Source organism: Vigna radiata, chromosome 6, assembly GCF_000741045.1.
Source record: "Vigna radiata var. radiata cultivar VC1973A chromosome 6, Vradiata_ver6, whole genome shotgun sequence".
In the NCBI taxonomy this organism is placed as follows: domain Eukaryota; kingdom Viridiplantae; phylum Streptophyta; class Magnoliopsida; order Fabales; family Fabaceae; genus Vigna; species Vigna radiata.
In genome coordinates this window covers 21815942-21826634 of record NC_028356.1, presented here as the reverse complement: position 1 = coordinate 21826634, position 10693 = coordinate 21815942, and the positions used below count along the sequence as shown (strand labels likewise).

The 10693-nt window shown below is 33.8% G+C and overlaps 1 protein-coding gene across 1 annotated transcript; it reads right to left on the bottom strand.

Annotated features, from left to right (window-relative positions):
- Nucleotides 1–486: 486 nt before the first annotated feature.
- Nucleotides 487–3544, bottom strand: LOC106763572 (transcription factor MUTE-like). Its single transcript, XM_014647745.2, has 3 exons — nucleotides 2867–3544; nucleotides 1592–2080; nucleotides 487–840 (listed from the first exon to the last, which is right to left on the bottom strand). Exons 1-3 carry the CDS (start codon nucleotides 3275–3277, stop codon nucleotides 775–777), a joined length of 966 nt encoding a protein of 321 aa, XP_014503231.1. The 5' UTR covers nucleotides 3278–3544; the 3' UTR covers nucleotides 487–774.
- Nucleotides 3545–10693: the final 7149 nt, after the last annotated feature.

Genomic DNA, 10693 nt, shown 5'->3' with positions numbered 1-10693 from the left:
CTTCCACAATAGATCCAACACAAATCATTATATAAATTAAGGTATTGAGCTAGTTGGAAATAAATAGTTAGGTATAAGCTATGGTTATATTATAATGTATGTTACAGTGGCATCTTTTAGGATTTGAGATTGTGAGGCAGCTTTAATTGTAAGCGCTGTGTGTGTCAATGGAAAGGTTTAGACCATTATTTATTTATTTTTCTGTCTAGAGTTAAATTTTAAATGTTGGGATTGCAAATTGTGATAAATAAACTGCCACCGATTTGAGTATCCGATGTTTATAACATCTAAAATACAGGACAAAGACTTCAATGCAATATCATATATATTTAAGCATTTATTGGCCAGTGTTAGAATTTTATTTCTACAGTTTTTGCATCAAAATATTTTATTAAATATTGCAGATTATTACTAAAACAAAATATGACATCTAATGCTAGAACAATCATTGTAGACACATCTAAGTTGGAATGACGATAGCTGTAAATTAAATATAAATTTTTTAATAGAAAGAACCAGTTGAATTCAGAGAGAAATGAAAGCTTGGCACAGTGCGTAGTAGGGTAACATACAAGACAATGATAAGCAATTAAACTAATTAAAATTTAGTTTAATTAGTTAATGAAAAGAAAGAAAATGAACTAAAATGGTAGAGACTAATTAAATGGATGTTCCCCATGTTCTCTACTATATTTCAGCTACGTACGTACAAACAACACACCAAAAAGGGGAAGGGTGAGGTCAGATGGTCTTTCTGGAGTGTGGAAGCCATCTTTAGTAGAATGTTTGCTGGATTTGTTGAGCGAGTTCTTCGGCACTGAGTTGGCATTCAATTCCAATCTACAAAGGACAGATTTAAGAAACCATAGTTATTAATGGACCACAGTGAACACGTAAATAGCATGCATACATTATCATTAATTTAGCTTCCATGAAATAAATAATTTCATAGGGTAGGTCAGTATTTAAAACCAGCACCAATAAAATATATGTTTTTTCGCCAAAATAAAGATAATGCCTGCGAGATGCCATGATACATCACACGACCCTGCCGTCTCAGACAAATCCAGTGAAAATTGTACCGGATGTACTGCATATCATAGTTTATTACACATCACGGTAGTTATGTACTTCACTGTAGAGGACTAGCCAAAAACAAAACTACTAGCTGTATTACTTCATTCAATATACACCATATCTCCATGGTCATTATTTTAACATTTTCTACTTGATCTAGCAAGCTTTTTGAGAGTTCAATTTGAGCTAGTGCTTGCTAGCTGTCATTCAAAGATACCATCATTTTGTAACCTATACAAAATAAAAGAATCAAAGAGAAAAAATAAACCTTCATGCAGTGGACTTTAAAAAGAAGTCTCACTTAACTTTACAAACTCTACCAAATCGATTTCTAAGACAAGATTTGCATCCATTTATATAATATAAATTGATCTTATCTATCTCTAGTCGATGGGAAAATTCTAAAAATATATGTAGTGATTAAAGATAAGCATACAATTTCTTGTTAGTAAGCATTAAGATAATATTAACTTAAGATATCAATAAAACAGTGGTTTGCCAACATGACAATTACCTTAATAGTGAATGAGTTGAGCATGGTTTCATCAGCAATGTTGATGTTGACATGGAGGATTTCAAGTGCTAGGTCTTCAAGTGCTGATATTATTCTGAGAGCCTGTCCAGGAATTGGTGGTGAAACTGTCTTGAGAAGAAGATGTGGACCTGAAAACTTGACCTGAACATCGGCGATAACAGACTTGGAATTGGCAACAAGCTCTTTGATATTATCGTTGATTGAAGAAGAAGCCGAAGAAGTAGGAGAGTTGGGTATAGTTGGAGAAAGGTAACTAGGTTTGTAAGGGCTGCCAGGCTGTGGAGTCCTTGGACTAATGGGTAGGTTTATTCTAGGGCTTAGTGGTGAAGGCCTTGTGCTTGAAACTAGCCTAGGGCTTAGTACATCACTGTAAACTTTTCTTTGTTTCTTGGCCTCTAGGCACTGTAGCAACTGTTGCAACTCATTGATGTAATCAACCACACCTTCAATTATTGATGCTTGGTCTCCCTGTCTCATATAGGAAGAACAAAACAACAAATCAGCCCCAAGTACCACTGCATGAAATCACAACATACACAAGCCAAGGAGAACATTTTCTTCAGTCACTTTTTTTTCCCTTACACTCAAACTGCAACTCCATTTTATTATATATTTTGTTTACACTTATTATTATTTATTATTTTTTGATGTTTATATATATATATTTTTTATAAAAAGTATGTATGTAAAAAAGTGTATAACGACCCAGTTTTCCTTATCCTTCGTACTCACGCTACCCTCTCTCTAGGTGTCATCTTACCTTTGGGTGTCCCTATTGAATGATTTTTATACTTTTTATTACAATATAATATTTTTTTATTGAATAAAAAAGATGTAGAGTAGATATATTAATATTAGTGTGAAGTATATTTTTTTCAATATTGCTTTTCGATATGCTACAGCTGATAAAACAAATCATTTTGCAACACTTCAGTAATCTGTTTGTACACGATGGTTGCTTACAAGAAAAACTGTATTAAAAAGAATACAAGAATAAGGAAAAGATTTCCAGTAGTTTGTCAACAATGCATAATACAAAATCGTGAAAAATTCATAGCTAGTTCAGTTAATTAAAGTTGTCAATCTCAAGGACATTTGGAGAGTAAAACAAAGTCAGGAAGCAAACTCTTCTTGAACTAAATTAATGTAATAAACGAATATTGTTATATAAAATCGAGGAAAGTTTCTAGAATTTGAATATATAAGTATGGGAGTGATGTTTAATTAAGTAAGCGATAATCAAGACTTAATTACCCGTTTGGCATAGAAGGAAGGCATAAGCGACCTCAATACGGACAAGTTGTAATTCATTTGCTTTCTTCGGTTGCGCTCCACTGTTATATGAGACACCTTCTGTGGTTCCTCTGGCAAGGTGGGGCTAAGCTTGTTTGTCTTGGTTTCGGGTGAGATTTCAAGCTCAGTTTCAAAATTCTGTGGAACACTCGAAGATATTGAGACCTTTCGGGACTCCATTAGCTCGTTTTCTTTGGAAGTTGGGTTGATAATAACAGCATTATCGTTGATGGGGGCAAAATCTTTCGAGTCCTGTAGGTTCTCCAAGATGGAAAGGAGGTCTCCTCCACCAAAGTGAGTGTCCCCAAACTCTGTATCTTTGAAAATATCAAATAAGCTGTCATCTATTAATGGAGTTTTCTGGGGTTCCATTTCTCCTAACTCCAAGAGTAAAAGGATTATAAAATATCAGAAAATGGAAACTTCTGAACTTTTGGATTAAGAAAAAGGTGAAAAGGAGTTATGGCAAAATGAGAGGTAGCTTGGTGGTGATGTGAAAGAGACTAAACTCTCACGAACTACTACTCTAGCAGTACTACTGAATGAATATGTGGTTTTGTAAACGGTGAGAGATAGGATCTCAAGGCAGTGTTGTGGTGCACTGAATCTTATGGCAGCAGGCAGAGCAGAAAAGCAGTACCAGACCAAATCTTAAAATTACAATTAATATTGAGAGACGTTAGGATAAAAGAGATCGATATCGAGATACATTAGAAAAATTTAAGGGTTTCATACAGTGCTAGCTAGTAATGATAGAAAAATAAAATGCGTCCAAAATTCAAAATCGATCTTCTCCTTGCATTTGAAGAAAATAGAACATTTAAGTTAAGAAACGATACTAATAACTAAAAGTCGATATTAATTAGTTAACAGTATTAGATTTATGCTGTGTAATTTTAAAATGATAGATGTTAATTTATTATTTTGAAAGTTGATTCTAAACTGCGTGGGTTGATTTTAAATTGAATTTTTAATTAAAGCATTTAGCATAGATTAAGTTAATACTAATGTATTTTTATTTTAAAAATTTATTTATAGAAGATTTAGTCCATGCTAAAAAACAATATATTTTTAATATTAATTTAATTTGTGTTAATTTGATAGACATTAATAGCAATAATTTAAAAAAAAAAAAAAAAAACTCTTGTACAACACTTCCATCTTTAACAAAATAAAATGCAAAAATAAAGAAAGAAAAAATATAGCGATAAAAGAGATAAGTGTGAATGTAGACGAAGGAGATAAAAACGAATCAAACTGATGAGAAAAATAAAGTGAGTGAAGAACATGATGAGTGGTGAAGAGATGAGCATGTGGAGATTTATGAGTGTAGAGAAAATGAGTGTCATATTTAAATCAATATCTTTAATTTAAAAATAATTTACTGTTTTTATTCTTTGTCACCATATGAATTCATGACATACAAATTAATGTCGATTTAGCCAATTATAACAAAAGTAAATCTATATACTAAACAAAAACAGATAGAATCACATTATATTTGACTTAACCAATGCTAATTCAAATAAATGTAAACAATAAAATAAATAGTTAGTGTTATAATAGGAATGGCTAAGCCCATTCTATTAACATCCAACATTAAGAAGACTTAATGTTATTTTTTACTTTTTATTGGTGTTAAATTTTGTGAACAAAATAAACTTCTATGTAATAGATAAAAACAATCCAGAACTCAATGAAATATGATTGGATAAGAAAGAATTTTTAGACAAACACTCATGTTAAGAGCAGAGAATTGCACTCAACACTACAAACTTGAAAAAATGGTTCACCTATAGGACTATATTACCATGGACTACTCCTAGACGACCAAAAAACCACCATTGTGCACCATACTGAGTTGTTAGGCAAGTTGGCTTCTTGTTGAGTGAAAATACAATACAAACTTATAGTATTCGAGTCGTTGGATGAAAATATGGCTTGCCCAACGAGTTACAAATCAAAGAGCATCAAATTTGAGGTATCGCTGGTCGAGAATGAAGTCGTCAGATGACTTTGTCTTGATGCACACAAATGAGTATTTAATAATGTTTTCGCGAGGGTTTTGGACATTCCTCATTTTTTACATGAATAGATTCACCCAGTGTGCTTGAAAAAGACTTTTGGAAGTTGTTTGGGATGTTGGAGAGCTCTCCCTCTTCCTTGGGTTTCATCCTTTATCCATGGTGATGTTTCGCTTTTTGGGTTGAAAAGCAAGATGGGTTGCATATTGGAAGTGGAAGTGAGAAGGAGAGACGTGATTGAAACTTGACGTAACTACTAGGTGCCTTCGGAAAGGACCTTCATCTTTTTTATAGTTTTAATTTCTTCTATATCTCTTTTATTTGCAAACACTAGGTTCTCCACCATGGAAAGTTGTTTTTATTTGTTAAAATTAGATTTAAAACACTAAATTCTTATATAAAATTGTGTTTTTAATATATACATACATACATATATATATATATATATATATATATATATATATATATATATATATATATATATATATATATATAGAAATGGAGCTCACACATAACATATGTTAGTCGAACTAATTCAAGACAAATATTAATATTTATTTATTTAAAAAATGAAAAATAATTTTATACTTTTTATTTTTTTTTTAAATTAACCTTTTATTTTGTGTTAGAATTATGGCTAAACTAATTTTCACAGTATCATAATTCATACAACTACTTATTTTAGGATTTTATTAAAAGATATTGTTTTATTAAAAGTTACAGCTAAAAATGCATGAGAAATATTTGATATTATGTTTATTAGAACTGTGATGAGCTAGTTATTTTGGTCTGCGGAAAGGACTTTTCGAGGAAGAGATAAGGACATGAATCACCAATAAATGTACCGTTTAGCGAAGGTGGCAGAGGGCGAGGATCATAGCGTATCCATATAAAAATTGCCCTCCATAAATACTTCTACTACCATTCATTAATATAGCAGGTAAATGATTAAACTCTTTGAAATGTTTTCTTATTCGATATTAAAACCTTTTTATAAAATTTTAACTTGGATGGATGTTAAATGGTATGTATTGTATATATAACTTTGAAATTTTACTATAGCTAGGCAAATCTTAAATATTCTACGGTTAAATATATTTTATTATAATTATGTGTTCTGATTAAAAGGTAATTAGGACCGATTAGCCTGTAAACATTCAAATGTTTTGCCTCTCCCTTCCACAGCTCTCTTTATCTTTAATTAGGTGTAATTTACTTTATAGATTTGTCGAATTTTGTAGAGGCACGTGTGGGTCTGTTTTGGTCCCTAATTGGGCTTCTTTTGGGCCATGCTAAACGACTGAATACCTCCAAACACATCATATGGAATAAACCTAATTTTGGCTAAAATGAGGCACTACATGCAAGGGAGGTCTGAGTCAAAATGCTTCATGTTTCGGCCCATCTTTTGATTGTTTGAGTGAATGTAACAGCTAGGTCTTATGCATATATAGATATGACCTCTTGTCCTCTTGTATCATTCACATTTGAATTAATGAGAATTTATTTGCTTATAAGCTTCTCTTGTTCTCTTTTGGGTCATAAATGGGAGTAACTTTTTCCTCATTCTCTCCGGATAACTTTCTTTAGAAGAAAATCTTAGTCCTTCATTAAATTTAGAAGTTTATTAATTTTTCTTATCTTTCCATACTTCCTTAAAAGTGCTTCAATTATAAACCTTGGTGTGTTAGATACTAATTGTAGTGTTTAATAAAATTCAAGCAAATCAGATTTTATATATTGGATTTTATGTCTAACAAAGATTTTTTTTGTTATAATATGACTAGGTATCACGATTTAACCCACACCGTCACTAGTGAAGAAAGGGTTTTAGACGTATGTTATTTTGGGCTTTTAACGTCTATTAACAAACTAACGTCATTACCGGTGACGTCAATGGGACGTCAGATATCCATATAACCGACGTCTATAATGATGTCAGTTAGTGCCATATACTCATCAGTAAGTGCTTATCCTTCCAACACCCTTCAGTAGGTGTACTTACCTTGTATCCTTCAGTATATACATAAAAGTTTAGCATCCCTCAGTAGATACTACCCAAAAAGTGTTCAAAGATTCAATAAAGTATATGTACAAAATCAAATACCCTAAAACTACAAATGTTTATACAAAGTGGGATTTAGATATAATCAATTCATTCCATCCCGGTTGGGATCTTCATCAACCCAACTCATCAGTTACTTTCTATCCACTCTCTTTATGGCTCTTGTGAAGGGTTTCCTGATTTTCAACTTGTCATCTTCTCGATTCTTAATAACAAGCCACTTCTTGTTCTTGAATCTCACTTGTGCTCCTATTGGAAGTGGTGTATATTCAGTGTGGATATTGCCTCCTTTCTCAACCTCCTCATCTTCAAGTACTTGCAAAACATTACAACTATTAGATTTAATACGTGTTGTGTTGTCCTTTAGTGCAGCTTCTCTTCTTGACTTTTTATGTCTGTCCCTCTCCTTTATTTTCACTTTCCTTCCTTTGGAGCAATTATACATTAACACATACTCTTGATCTTTCAAAGTTATTATTCCATCATGGATACGCATTGCCATTCTGGAAGCCCTCATAAAAGGTCTTCCTAAAATTAATGAAATCCTTCCTTCATTCTCCATATCCACGACTACAAAATCAATCAAGAATTCCAACTCCTCAATACGGACAATTGCATCTTCCACCTTACCAACTGTTTTTTTAACCCAACCATCTGCCACTGTTATAGTAATGTTTGCTAGTTTTAGCACTAACCCTTTAATTCTCTTCAAGTAACTTAAGGGCATTAAATTTATAATACACCCAGAGTCGATCATCGCTCTTCCTATATCTACATCATTTATCATGCATGGAAGAGTTAACAATCCTGGATCCTTCATCTTCGGTGGATGATGTTCCTTTCTTTGTCGCACAAGTACTTCCTGTTCTTTATCTTCTGTTTCTAAATCTATCACCTCTCCAAGGTAATAATTAATTTTCTTAGAATAAACAGGAATTTGAGGATGACTTTCTTCTAAAGGAACCATAGTCACATGTCTAAATATTTCTCTCATCTGCCTATTGTGACTATCTCTTCTTTTCTCAACTTCTTCCAATCCCTCTTCTTCTTTCTCTTCTTCACCAAACGCGTCATTCTCACTTACCTCTTCTTCACCAAACGCGTCATTCTCACTTACCTCTTCTTCATCACTGCTAATCTCAATCACTTCTTCCTCTGCTTTTCTTTTCTCCCTTACTACAACAGCATGACATTCCTCCTTAGGATTAACATCAGTATTAATCCTAGCTTGATTCTTCTTTGTGACTTCAATCCTCATTGACAGTTGACCAAGTTGTGTATCTAATGATCTAAAAGTAGCTTGATCACTTGAATGTTGAGCATGATAATCCTTCACAAATATATCAAATCTATTAGAAAAATCTCTAACATTCTCTGTCAATTGATTTATTTGATGCCACAATGGAGAAGATTGCTGCTGCCTGAAGCCTCCTTGTTGCCCTGATGGGTTGTTCTGTTGTTGGCCAATACTTGGATGATTCTTCTAACCCTGGCTAAGATTTCCTTGGTTAAAATTCCCTTGCCTATACTGGTATTGGTTCCCCATATAGTTAACTTCCTGCTGCATCTCCTCAGGTATAGCACATTGACCATTAATATGGTCTCCAGCANAAAGATCACATAGCTGCTGTGTTTGAGAGACATTACGAAGCTCCTTTGGAAGTTGCGAAAGGATCTTTGTCAATGTATCTAGCTTCTGGGTCAAAAGATGATTTTGAGCTAGCATTGCATCATTTGCAGGTAAGTGCAAGACTCCTCTGTGTTGTGTTGGTACGCCCCTTTCACTATACGCTTCTTGACCATTAGCTGTCATTCTCTCTATCAAGTCATAGGCTTCATCCTCAGTCTTCTGTTTGATATCACCTCCAGCTGAAGCGTCCAACATCATCTTAGACTGCATATTCAGTCCACCAAAGTAGGCAAGAACAATGGTTGTCTTGTCAAATCCGTGAACTGGTGTTTTTCTGAGTAATCCTTTGAATCGCTCCCATGCTTGACTTAGAGTTTCTTCCATGCCTTGCTTGAATGATGAGATCTCCAGTTTTCCCTGAGTAACTTTAGACTGTGGAAAATATTTGTTGACAAATGTTCTATCCACAGCTTCCCATGTTGTAAATGTTCCTTCAGGAAAAGAATTGAGCCACGTCTTAGCATTGCCTTCCAATGAGAACGGGAACAAACTAAGCCTTACTCTTTCATCTGATACACCTGNCATCTTCACTATGTTGCATATTTCACTAAATGCTGTCGAATGGTCATAGGGATTCTCATTTGACAGGCCATGAAACTATTTGCTTTGCACCAGGTGTATAAGTGATGGATTCATCACCGTGTTGGTCGTTTGATCTGTAGGCATAACTATGCTGCTAAAATGGAAAGGGCCAACCGTATCTGATTGGTCTGCAAGAATGCGTCTTGGAGGAGTTCTTTCAGCCATCTCCTCTGTTCTTCTATCTGGTGAAGGTGATAGTAATCTGTCAGGTGAAGGAAATAAATCCCTAGATGGGTGTCTGACTCTCCTTCTCCCTCTTGCTTCGCTTAAGCCTTCAAGAAGACGTTGCGTATTTTTCTTGCTTCTAGTATGTCTAGTCTCCTGCTGCATGCACAAGAAACACAAACCCTAGTAGCACTTTTTTATATTTAAAAAAACAAATAAAAAGATAAAAAGATAAAAAAGATATATACAATCAAGTCAAACTTAATCAGTTTACACTACTAGATAAGTTAAACCACGAGTCCCCGACAACGGCGCCAAAAACTTGTTAAGTCCCTAGCAAGTGTACCAGATCGTTATTAAGTAATATAAACAGGTAAGTCCAAGTATCGTTTTCCCAAAGGACTCTTAGGCCTTAACTTTCATGTAACCTAATCGCGTAAGACTTGAGAAGAGAATAAATTTGGTGGTTATATGCAAAGAACAAAAATAAACATGCAATGCAGTTGATTCAATTGGTTTTGAGAAACTATGAATGAATTGTGTTGTGGGGGTTTACAATTTCATCTTATCCACTCTCATATATCTACTCTTCTTATTTATTTCACTTATTTATCTAATTGTCATGCATACTTTCTTATTTACCCTTAACCCAATCCCTTGGTGAAAAGAGCCTATTATTAATTACTGGCTTGCTATCCCTAGCCTCCCTTAGTAACCAATAATGCAATGTGATCGGAAGCAACTACAATTAACCGTCATACCCCTATCCCTAGGCGATATTGGCATAATCAAGGAATTTCCCACCAGTTCATGACATTACCGTACATCCACATATCGATAAAGACAAACATCTTTTACTGAATGAGTTAAACAATAATAGCATTGAGCACAAATGAGAACCCAACAATTGATAAACAAGTATATGACAAACATATGAATTAAATAAGAATTTGAATATATGAGAGTTTCAAAAGATTACATTGCTCCCCAACAACAAAGGGTTTAGTTCACCATAATAATGGTGAAACTAGATGAAAATAATGAAAGAATGGAAGAAATAACCCTAAACTTGGTTGAATGGAGCCTATGCATCCAAGGAACCTCCTCCAAGGTGTGGAATAGCTCTGGACGTTTCTCTATGCCAAAAGAATCCCTTTCTAATTCGCACTGGGGCTATATATAAGCCCAAAAAGATAACAGATAGATTACAAAAAGATTTACAGAATCTAGCTAAAAAAACAGACAACCGCCCAGGCACATAA